The sequence below is a fragment of the Puma concolor genome, chromosome B2 (assembly GCF_028749965.1).
Source record: "Puma concolor isolate L17-30 chromosome B2, mPumCon1.1.hap2, whole genome shotgun sequence".
Taxonomy (NCBI): Eukaryota; Metazoa; Chordata; class Mammalia; order Carnivora; family Felidae; genus Puma; species Puma concolor.
Genome location: NC_141671.1, coordinates 46,229,655 through 46,242,655, shown reverse-complemented (window position 1 = coordinate 46,242,655; position 13,001 = coordinate 46,229,655). Strand labels below are relative to the sequence as shown.

At 34.3% G+C, this 13,001-nt stretch overlaps 1 protein-coding gene across 1 annotated transcript in view; it reads right to left on the bottom strand.

Annotated features, from left to right (window-relative positions):
- Positions 1-1,245: 1,245 nt before the first annotated feature.
- CD2AP (CD2 associated protein) overlaps positions 1,246-13,001 on the bottom strand; it is a 141,614-nt gene continuing 129,858 nt past the window's right edge. The window contains exons 17-18 of the mRNA XM_086707028.1: positions 9,140-9,203; positions 1,246-4,285 (exon numbers count right to left, since the gene is read on the bottom strand). Of these exons, the coding sequence (XP_086563154.1) occupies positions 4,244-4,285; positions 9,140-9,203 (106 nt within the window). The 3' untranslated portion in view covers positions 1,246-4,243. The remainder of the gene's footprint in view (positions 4,286-9,139; positions 9,204-13,001) is intronic.

Below are 13,001 nucleotides of genomic sequence, written 5' to 3'. Positions count from 1 at the left end.
GCTGTCTGCATTTATTTCCTAGAATTAGACTAAATGTGCAATTGTGTCTTCATACAAAACCATATGCACAGGCATCGGATTATCCAACCCCTTCAATGTCCCTTCAAATACAAAAATTCTATTACCCAAAAAATTAAAAAAAAAAAAAAATTCTGTAATCCAAAACTTCACCATCCTGTGCTTGTAAAGCTTAATTTATGCCCAGTGTTTATAAAGACCAGTAAGAAGCATGTAGTTTTCAAAATAAAATTTTAACTGAAATGACTTGCCACAGCTTTTTTTCTATAGGACTTCATCGTGGTGTCTTATTCCTTTTCGAGGATTCAAATCTTCCAGCGGATTCTAAAAAGCTAGAGGCACGTGCGTGGTGTTTTTTCAGCAAGAGGACATCGGCCTTGATGTCTTCAGGACTCTTCTTTTTTTATTTTTACCAGGACTTCCAGTTATGAGTTCAGAAGACCAAAAATATTTATGAGCAAATTTATGCTTAAGGAATCCAGCAGTGGATGGATAGCTGGGACCAGAATGCTTTAAAATCCTTCTGGATTGTTTCTTTCTCTTTATGGTCTATTAAGATTTGTTCTTTCAAATCAGCTTTTTCCAGATAACAGACTTAACTAAGAGAGCAGTGCTTCTTGTTTCAAACAAACAAACAAAAAATTCCGAATTTAAAAAATCTGTCTGAGTCAGTAATTCAATTTGGGCAAAGTACTCTCCCTTGGGTCAATCACCTCCCTGGTGGTCAGGAAGGCAGAATCTATAGGATGGGAGCAGTTTCATTTCAATATAATGCAAATGTAAGGAGTTATCTTTCCCCAAGAAAAAGGGATGCTGGACTCAAAAACAGCACAGGATGGGTAAGTACTATGCCTCCTTTCTTTTAATCTTAGCTGTCTAATTGTCATCATACATATCACTGTTAAATGCTGTTGAGAAGAGTACAAGCTTCCACTTTTTTTTTTTTTTAATCTACTCAATGCCAAGTATTCTCTAACATACTTTAGATAAATCATTTCAAATTCTCCCAATAAACCTGTGAGGTAGAAATTACTATCTCACAGTTTCAGGGGAAAAACAGAACCACAAAGATTCAGTAAAAGTCAAATAGGTCTAGAACTTCTAATGCTTCCATTTTACCATTTGCATGGTTTCTTCTATTGGAAAACTCAACCTAATAGAATTTCCATCATATTGTGCAATAAAAATATGCTGATGTTAATGAAAAATAACCAGTAAAGACCGACACAACTGGCAATACTATTCTTTATTGTCTTTCTCTTTGAGGGAGTAGCATGCTTTTTTACAGCACCTGTAAACAAGTCAGTGAAGTATACTATTTTGAGTTTCCCCACATATATATTATTTTTATTTTTTTGGAATGTTAGAATACCACAACACCAACTGCATTACATTATAGTTACTGAAGGCAAGTCAGGCTAAAACAAGGGTAAAATTTTATGGCTAAAAATATTCATAGCAGCAACTTTTAAAAGATGATTTTATTAAATCAAGTCATTGCACTTCGTCATTTTATTGCTACAGCAAAACAAGGCCATTAAATTTTTAACGCTTCTCATTTCTGATTTTAACTGATTGTCTCATTCTGTTCATACATTTCAAGTTTAAATGCAAGCATAAAACATTTACCAACAAATCAAGAGAGCACTTGGGTTTTTTTTTTCTGTGATCACAGTAAGAAGCATAAAAAAGAGAACACTCTGTTCGATGAGGCCCGTTCTCTCTTCCTATCTTCAGACTTAAATTTTGTGAAGAGGTAACAGCTTTATAGTAAGACCAAACCACTAAAGTCTAGTGGTCACACACAAGCACACACACACACAATACTCCTAATATTGAAATACAAGTAGGAAAATTAGTAGTATTATGCGCTTCAAATAGCAAACCTGAAAAATACATTCACTAATAATTTGGCAATGACAGACTCCATGCTGTTTATCTCTAGTCTGTCATTTATACTCACTCAGGAAAAACAATGATTTATTGCCAAATAAAGGCTATTATCATTACATACCATTTTGTGATATGAACTTTATGAATAAAAATACTAAAATCCCCATAAGAAGAGCAAACACTGGTAAATTGCTAGACTGAAGTAATCATTTTTTCCCTTTGAGTTTGGCTTTCTTTTCTTTACTATTTGGTCAATGGCAATAAAATAGAGACACAATAATTTTCTAAAAGAGACACAGTATTTTAATTTTCTATTCTGACTGAGGAGTATACAAAGCAAATACTCTAAATGTATTTCGGCATTCATGACCATCTTCATTTTATGCACTAGTGAGAAAATGACCAAGAAAAACTTTAAGGATGACCTGAAATCTACTGGAAACTTCCTTCAGCCCATTATTAGGGTGAGGAGGGGTCACTTAATAGATTTTCCAGTCAGAAAGCTGGAGAATGATTTCTAGGATACAATGTTTTTATTTCTACCTAAGGACTTTCATTAAAAGAAAATAAAATCTAATTTTTTAGCAAGAAGGAAATCATTCATTTGACAAGTCATTTAAAAACATTAGAACAGGAGTAAACAATTTTGTTCAGTAGTGACCGCATCAGAAAACCCCAAGGACTTCCAAGAGTTAAAATGTACATACTCAATGCACAATCAATGCACAATCAGGTTTCCCCAAAAGCACTAATGTAAGTTGTGAATTTAACATTAAGTAATTAATGGAATTTCTATTATTTTCTACTTCAGTTTTCTTTCATACGAGACAACATGGCAAAATTTCATTTAACACAAGATTTCAGTATATAAAATTAAAACTTAAAGGCAAAATCTTGGTTTGGTGGTTTAAAATAACACAAAATGGAAGCATGATAGGTGGTATTCAAAATCTCAAAGTGTTTGTTGTGTAATAAAGCTGAAAATCAATTTTTTTTGCAAATGAAAAGTCAATTTTTCTATTTTTAATATGAACCCACATATTTTAAGACATATTACCTACAGACGTAACATTTTAAAACATTCAGCTGTTCATAAGTGACTCTGAAGAAACTACCAATTCATCCATCTTGCATTCAAAATGCATTTTGAATATGGTCAACTACATTTGGTTTTAAATAAGCTGTACTGTTACAGCTTAATATAATAATAATATATTAACACTCTTTATAAAGTTGGTACCTTTATAAATGACAGCCTAAACTATCTCCACCAGTTAGTTTGGTCTTTTAGGTAAATTACACATTGTAAAACCTGAGCATTTACATGATGACAATTTGTCAAAGTATGAAACCTCACACTGAAGTTCTGAATGTTCTTAGTTTTGTTCTCCTTGTGTTATCATTATTAAAAATCAGAGGGAGGAGCATGAAAAAGTAAATCACAAGATCATGAAATGAGTAATATCTGAGCCTGTAAAATAAGCAGGAAAGTACAGCAGTAAGGCTGGTGTTTGCATATTATATGTGCTGTAGTTTCTAGGCACAAGTTAAGGGTTAAATTGACATTTTTAGTTCCTTAGACCTAATGATTTTTTAAAATATAGCTCATATTTTCCCAAATATAGTTAACAATCCAATACATTTTAACTAAATTCCTTTTATGAATCCTATAGTGCAAGCAATATAAAATATTCTAAAAGTTGAAATTATTTTGATTATTTCATTAGTTATTACTATATGCATGGGTGAGTAATCTGGTTTATAGCTAGGAAACTCCTATTTCATCACCCAGAGTATAAACAGCACTGCAAACAAACAGGCACAACAGTGTATCCTGGGTAAGAAGCTAAAAGTAAAAAAAATATATATACAAAGTTTATATCCCTTACATATTATGGGAAAAGTAGTGGCTATAGTTACTATAAAGCTAATTTGTCCCTCTCAAATAGTATATTTTACAGATTATTTGTAAAGATATCCCCATATTTATAGTATAGATCTCTTTAAAAATAATACTACAAGTTTCAATAAAAAAACGATTGTGAACTTTCCTTTTTATACAGATTCAGTAGTATTTTCAAGCAAACTAAAAAAAAAAAAAAAAAGTTTGCAATTCCAGCACATGAGAATTAAGGCCTCTTTTTTTTCATATTGGCAAAACAAAATATATATAAAAAAAATCCACCCTCTCCCTACTTTTCTACAGATTATAGTTCAAATACTCATATTTATCAGGATATCAGCATTTGTTATTTTTAAGTAACAAGTCAGGTGAAGTTCATAGTGTTGCTTCTGAATCCCTGGAACATTAAGAACATGGGCCCATGCCATTTCAAGAAGACAGGACTGCTTTTTTCAGCTTCTCTATTTCCACCTAAAATACAAAATGTTAAGTTGATAATAGATAACATATCTTTAGTAAACTTTACTGTATTCTGTCATTAAGATCCAATCATACTTTCAAGCCTCCAGATTTTGATTTCCATTCTAAGATCCAATTTCTAATGATGTGATCAGTACAGGACAAGTTTAATAGAAGGTCACATCACAGTGCAAGTTCCTAAGTGGCAGGAAACACCAAAAAGTAACTACAATTGTTTCAGCCAGAACAATGTTAAGTAATGTGAGTCTCTGAAAGAACTGTAAGAAAATTAACCCTCCAAAGAACAAGAGAATCCTTGAAACCAAATTAAGAAATGTACAAGTACCTGTAATTAAACAAAGGGGGGCCATATAGAACTACAAAAATAATAATAATAAAGGACCAATTTAGTTCTATGTTTATCACTTACTACCTATGTGATATTGGTAAATCACTAACCTCACTTGGTCTCAATTTCCTTATCTATAAACAGTACGTTCTAGATTAAATTATTATTTAAAACACAGGAATATACCTAAGATTCAGTCAATGTGTTGGAAATATTTTCACCTATAGGCAGAAGGCATCCTTCACTTAACTGAAATTCACAATTTAAGAAACTTAAGAGAATTAGAAAAATTCATTACATGTTCACAACTGAGAACAGAATTATTTAATTCTGACACATAACAGCTAACAGAGTTGAGCACAAGATTCAATACCATGCCAACAGCTCCACACTAGCAAGTGGTATGGAACTTGTATAGATAGGGTCTCAGACTCTGACACCTACAATTTTCTAATCCTCCCAATTACATAAGGTGCTGATGATCTCTGACCTTTCACTGCATGCAAGAATATTTAGGCCTTACCTTCTCTTGATAGCATTATCCCTGTCCACAACATTGCATACAAATAACACATTCTATGGCTAACCTCTGACAAATAATTTATTATTAAATGATAAGCATTTTGTCACGGTCAAAATGTATGATTTCCATATGTTCACAATCTCCTAAGGGATTCTAACTACTCAAGAATGGTTTGTTAGTTCGTTCCAGGCTCTGAACTGTCAGCACAGAACCTGACGCGGGGCTCGAACTCATGAACCATGAGATCAAGACCTGAGCCAAAGTCGGATGCTTAACTGACTGAGCCACCCAGACGCCCCTCAAGCAGATATTTTTATTGCTAGAGTTTCTCTTCTAGCACTTATGTTCCTTGTTCACCTTTAGTTTTTTTATCATCCCTCAGGATAATTTAATACCATATGTTAACTTCATAGTTCAAAGTACTACTTTTAATCTTTGGGAAATATAATTTCTCCTCTAAAAGTATGATATTAAAACTCCAATGTCTTATTAAGTGTGCTTTTATAAATACAAGAGTCAAACTTTCCCCATTAGGAAAAAAAAAAAATTATAACACAAATCAGTGTGAGGCTAGGTAACAGCTTAAAAATTTTGCTTAAAAATTGAATCAAATGAGGAGAGGATGTGGAGAAACGGGAACCCTCTTGCACTGTTGGTGGGAATGCAAATTGGTGCAGCCGCTCTGGAAAGCAGTGTGGAGGTTCCTCAGAAAATTAAAAACAGACCTACCCTATGACCCAGCAATAGCACTGCTAGGAATTTATCCAAGGGACACACGAGTACTGATGCATAGGGGCACTTGTACCCCAATGTTCATAGCAGCACTCTCAACAATAGCCAAATTATGGAAAGAGCCTAAATGTCCATCAACTGATGAATGGATAAAGAAATTGTGGTTTATATACACAATGGAATACTACGTGGCAATGAGAAAAAATGAAATATGGCCTTTTGTAGCAACGTGGATGGAACTGGAGAGTGTGATGCTAAGTGAAATAAGCCATACAGAGAAAGACAGATACCATATGGTTTCACTCTTATGTGGATCCTGAGAAACTTAACAGGAACCCATGGGGGAGGGGAAGGAAAAAAAAAAAAAAAGAGGTTAGAGTGGGAGAGAGCCAAAGCATAAGAGACTGTTGAGAACTGAGAACAAACTAAGGGTTGATGGGGGGTGGGAGGGAGGAGAGGGTGGGTGATGGGTATTGAGGAGGGCACCTTTTGGGATGAGCACTGGGTGTTGTATGGAAACCAATTTGACAATAAATTTCATATATAAATAAAAAAAATAAATAAACGAAAGGAAAAAAAATTGAATCAAATGAAAGTCTTCAAAAAAGAAATATTTCATTGGACTCTTTTCATGATTTTTATGACAAATTAAATCATATATACAAATTTAACACTGTATTAGTTTCCTCTTGCTTACCTTGTTACCTTATTTTCATATATGTATGCAGGAAATATTTGTGTATGTAAGAAATACATATGTGTATGTAGGAAAGATGAGGAATAAAGATCAAGAAACTTTTTTTTAAATGTGTTATTTTGGGAGAAAGAAAAAGTGCGGGGGGGGGGGGTGGATGGGCAGAGAGAAAAGGAGACAGAGAACCCTAAGCAGGCTCCATGATCAGTGCAGAGCTCGATGTGAGGGCTCAAATCTCACAACCATGAGATCATGACCTGAGCTGAAATCAAGAGTCAGACGTTTAACCAACTGAGCCACCCAGGTGCCTCAAGAAACTTTTTATTATTTTTGAATTTCTACTATGTTACACACTGGCAATTACTGGGAATTTAAGACATTTTTAATATGTATTCTTTAATTTGAAAAAAATTTATTAGCTATCTAATATGCATAAAGCACTGTGCTCAGAGCTATGGACAAAGATGAAACAGAGATTTCCCTGGAACTGTCTTACAGTCTACAAGATGGGCAAAATAAGTCCTTAATGTCACAGTGATAAGATGCAAAATTATTACTTATTTATCCTTTTCAAAACTAAAGAACATGAATGTGGAAAAAGACAAAATTACTTTGAATCAGAGGATGACTGGTACTAACTAATGAAGGTGACTGTTGTTGGGGAGCTTTGAGAATCTGTAGAACTTATGCATGAGAAGATGACACAAAAGGAAAATCCAAGAAAATACAGTAAGAGCAAAAATTCAGACATATTAACTGTGAGGGGCACCTGAAGATCAATCAGCGAACAAGAAAAGAAAGATAAACTAGGACCAGGATATAAAAGACCTCATATGCTAAGTTGAGAAGTCTGAATTTCATTCACCAAGTAACAGAAAGTTCTTCAAAGTACTGAGCAAGAAAGATTAATTTGAGATAAGAATGAGAGAAACTTAAACAGCTAAAGAGAAGATAAAGAGCAAGGGAAAAAGACAAACACTAGAAACAAAGAGATAAAGGTGAGGGAGTCAAGCTAGCAGGCCTGAATGGGAATGGCTTTAGAATGGAAGTACCATGTCTCAAGACTTGAAAGTCAATGAAACCATCAACAGAAACAGAAAATCAGAAGATGATAAGTGTCAAAGGGGACATGAAAGTTCTAAGTTCACAGTGGAACATCCAGGGAGACTAGCAGCTGTAAACAGGACAGAAGGTGGGAAAAGATGAATTAGATTCAGAAGGGAGAGGCACGGAGCTAATCACGATAGATACTCTGTGGGCACAGGTAGGAAAAGAGAGCAGATACAGAAAGGAGGGCCGGGGCAGTTCTGAAGGAACATTTTACCTTGGTTGTTTCTGTTTTGCAATAAATGAACTTCAAGCGAAAAGTGAAAACTACAGTAGATCAAGAGGGCAGCTGGACCTGAAAGGGGGCTTTTGCTTTTTTGGAAAAGGGGAAAAATAGAATATTTTCATAGGAAAAGGGAAAGTGCCAATAAAATGGGTATGTCCAATATAAGAGTAAAAATGGAGTTTGGTAATCTGCCAAATACCTTCACATGTATTAACAACTAAAGCTAAAAGGAGGTTGAACAGTATAACTCAAGTTCAAACAGTATAACTTAATCCCTAAAAGCAAAGTTTCCGAAGTCTAGCTGTTTCTTTTAAAGATTTCAGCTCCACTGCTGACTTAAATCACTCTAAACCCTAGTTTCCTCATCCTTAAAACAGGAACAATAATCCTTACAAGTTGATATGTGTGTCCATTAATAATGTACAGAAGGTGCCAACCTGACACATAGTTTAGACCTGAAAGTCACAACTGTAAGTCAGAAGAGGAGCTCAAGTTTTTCTTTGCAAGTCCCATGTTCTGTTTCACAATGTTAACAACAGAAATAGGTAAAAACAGGGAAGCGTATGAAATACTTAAATACAGAATGGGAAGAGCCTTTGAAAAAAGGCAGAATAGGCTTTCTTTGAAATATGCAGAAAAGAAGTATACAAATGAAGACCAAAGTCAGTGAGGATGGAAAAAAAGTTAAGATAAAATAAATGAAATTGTCGGTCATCAGCACAGAGTGAAGATGTTAACATTATGGTTATGAAGTGAACTCTCAGTGAAGAAATCAAAGTCAACAAATCTAGAGCCATCCCATTATCACCCCTACCCCCCTCCACCCTTGCCTCCAGGCAAAAAATAAAAATGGAAACATTTAAAAAGAAAGGGGGAAAAAAGGTAACTGTGTAAAAAAGAGAGAAATAGCTCAAGAAAGCAATGTTGAGTTCAAAAGATCTAGAACTACACACTTACGAGGCAAGAATCATGTTTGTTTTATTTAAGAATATATATACCTTATGCCTCATGCACTGCCTAAGAGAGTTATTGCTCAAAAGTGTTTGCTGAATGAATGAACGGAATGTGACAGGGAGTCAACAAGAGATTAATTAAATGGCTATCAAGCAGCAGGGAGTGTCCAACTTAAGATAGCATAATTTGTAGTGAAATCAATCACCTAGCTGGGATGGTGATTTATGCTGACTAGTTTATTTATGCTGACTACTATCTCAATGTTAGGAGAAATGAATTACCTCTAGATTAATTCTCATTGCCTTCTCTTCTTCCAAATCCTTTCGTAGTTTTTCCAGTTCTTTCCTAAAAACAATTTATTACTGTTAAGTCTTTCATTTAAACAACATATTTGACTAACAGGATCTGTTACCTGACAGACCAAAACATGGGGGGAACTTTTTTAAAGAAAATAGCCGTACTGATTGAGAAAAACTTCAAATTCTCTAGTTGGAATGGTTCAACCCAACACTTAAAAGCTCAGCAATACCATGGCAAACCTATCTGCAATAAAGCAATTTTTTTTTTAAGTGAATACAGAGCAGCTCATGATAAAATAAAGAAATAATAACTGGCCTTTAGAAGCAGTTTTCCATATTCAGTTATCATGCATTTCCCAGGCTGGACAAAACCCAAGTGATTTGGTAATGTCAAAACATGTCACAGTACAAGGCAAATGATTTAACACGATTACCTGTACATTTCTCTTTCTGTATTTTTTCAAATGAAACATTACATTAAAATTACCAAACCAATAAAAAAACATTAGCCAACAATCCTTTCTCTTTAACTCATGTTTTCATTTTTCTGTGTTTCCTTCTTTTTCTATAGTCATTTTCCCTCCACAGCTGCAAGTATATACTCCATATTGTGTCTTTTCACAAAGTATTTAAAAATATTTCCGTGCTGCTAAAATCATCATATTTCTGATAACTATTGCTTGACACTCAAATATCCAAGTTTTTTTGTTTGGTTACTTGGGTTTTGGGGAGATGGAAAGAATAGGAATTTTATTTAACATCATTAATATACCAGATATATCAAATTTCTAAATCAAAAAGTATGGACAAGTACAGACATTTTCAGCCCCTTGAAAATGATCTTCAAGAGTATTATAGAAATATGAGCTTGAGAAACACATGAAAATGCTAAGAAAGAATATATAAGAAAGGAAGTTTTCAATTATATAGTTTTGAACTAGTTTCTTCTGTGGTTTTAATGATTATAAAACTATATTGAGAGTTTCTACTGTTTCAGCTGACTATAATTTTTTAAATATTTAACTCAAATTTATCTACAGTTTATTTTGGTATATGATAGAAAATGAACTTTGTATTTCAAAATGTTACCACTAAATTAAATAATGCTTCCTTTTTCTAATTATTCTATTATTCTGAGTTTATTATACATTTAATTTATATCTAAATGAAGATCTATTCCTAAAATATTTATCCTGCTCTGTTTATCTTTATTTGTAATAGCGTTACATCATTCTATTTGCTCTTTGATCTGATAATTTAGTACCACTCTCACATTTTTATTGTTCTTTTTAAAAACACATTTATAATATAAAATTTTTATGTAACATTGTTTCCTTTTTACAGGAGCAGATCAAACTATGTATCTTGTTCTGTAACTTTTCAACTAAAGAAAGAAATTACTAATATATTTGTCAATCTTTCCATGTCAATATCATTTAAATTTTTTAAATGATTTGTTCCAAACGTTTTAGATTTTAATACTGAATGCATAAAGACTCTACATGTATTTGTAAGCTATAAAGATATAATCATAAAACAAAAACCCTGGAACTCCAAGTCAGCTTAAGAAATAAGTTATTATCACCAGTACCTCTGATACTCAGTGTCCCTCAAATCTATTTCCCCCTCTCCTTCATAGGAAAAGTTTTAAGTATTTATTATTTCTTTTCTAATTTTACCACATATATGAATATATCTTGAAACAACACACTTACTGTTTGATTTCAAACTTTACGTAAATACTGTAGCATGTCGCTCTCTGACTTGCCTTCTCCACCCTCAACTTTTTTCAGATTAATTACATGTTGACATATGTAGTCGTAATCCATTTATTTTTTATTGCTGTACACTGTATAGTATTTTGTTGTATCAACATACCAGTATGTATTTATCCATTATCCTGTGATGCCTGTATTTTTCATATTAAAAAATCTGCTATCCATTTCATTTTCCCAGAGGAAACAAGACTTTGAAAACATCTGCCCTTTGGAAAGACTTCTAAAATATCTGATATATATGTTTTAAAATATATATAAATCATAAAGATTTTGTTCATCCAATAGCTAATTTAAGAACACCTACAGGCAGGGCACCTGGGTGGCTCAGTCAGTTAAGCATCCGACTTGGGCTCAGGTCATGGTCTCCCAGTCTCTCTGTGCTGACAGCTCAGAGCTTCCAACATGTTTCGGATTCTGTGTCTCCCTCCCTCCCTCCCTCTCTCTCTCTCTCTCAAAAATAAACGAACATTAAGAAAACCCTACAGGCAATTTGTAAACATAATTATTAGTTCATTAAAAATAGTATACTTGGTATCAAAAAATGTAAATGCCAAAATCAACAAATTAGGAGAGTTCTCTAACTCATACATGGGTGGTATTCAATAAATACTTACTAGATGAATGAACTTATGATTTATACTGTGTATATTGTGGAATCTGAAAAAAATCTGCAGGACTCAGATAAACTGAAGGATTCAAGAAAAGGCCTATCATGTGTCAAATTATAAACACACTCTCTCTAATATATATACACATAAGTACGTTTATTTAAGTAGTCATTCAAGGTATTTTGTTTCTACCTAAAGAGACATTTGTAAAAGTGCTCTGCAACTATAAATACGTCATACTGTTAATCTCAATATTGTTTTTAATAAACAACCCAATGCAAATGAGAATTGAGGGAGAAATGGTAAATTCAGCTCAGAGGTAACATGGTTTCTGGCAATGACTTTTTTTTTATGTTTATTTTATTTTTGAGAGAGAGAGAAAGAAAGGGTGCCCCCGCGCGCGCGCGCACGCGCACACACACAGACACACACACACGTGAGCAGGAGAGGGGCAGAGGGGGGGCAGACAGAGGATCTGAAGTAGGCTCTGTGCTGGGAGCAGACAGCCCAATGCAGGGGGACTTGAACTCACAAACCAACAGATCATGACCTGAGCCGAAGTCAGACACTCAACTTAATGAGCCACCCAGGCGCCGCTCTGGCAATGACTTTTATTCCAGATTTCAGATTCCATCAAATACTTTTAGAAGCTACAAGGGAAGCTGAGATAGGGAAAGAGAACCTGAGCCCTCAGCCTCAGTTCAGTTAGATCAGCTGATCTCTGATTCGTTTTACCTACTGGTCCTTTGCAGAATTATGTTTAAAATGTTAACAAGTTTTAAAATTCAAATAATAATGGTTATAGAAAATATCTCTAAACCAACAGAAAATGGATTTGAGTTGTAGCTCTGCCTTTTAAGAACCGTGTAATCTTGGGGCGCCTGGGTGGCTCAGTCGGTTAAGCGGCCGACTTCGGCTCGGGTCATGATCTCACGGTCCGTGAGTTCAAGCCCCGTGTCGGGCTCTGTGCTGACAGCTCAGAGCCCGGAGCCTGTTTCAGATTCTGTGTCTCCCTTTCTCTGACCCTCCCCTCTTCATGCTCTGTCTCTCCCTGTCTCAAAAATAAATAAAACGTTAAAAAAAAAAAATTAAGAACTGTGTAATCTTAGGTAAAGAGCTTTATCTCTCTGAACCTTTCTCTCTTTAGTTAAAAGAAGAGAGGGGGGCTATCAGAGGTGACCTTTTACATTTATTTTGGCTCTAGACGGTCCCTAACTTTCACTTAGGACCTCATCATATGCCATTACCAAAAGTTTCAGAGTTAAGAGAACAGCCTTAGAAATCACCTAAACACAACTCATTGGTTTTATTTAAATACCAATCTCAACCCTAGCAGAGACAGTGATCCAGTTCCTCTGAAAAGTAAATCTACATATAGATACACTCCAGATCTAAAATACAATTGGTGTTGGGATGAGCATTGGGTGTTGTATGGAAACCAATTTGACAATAAATTTC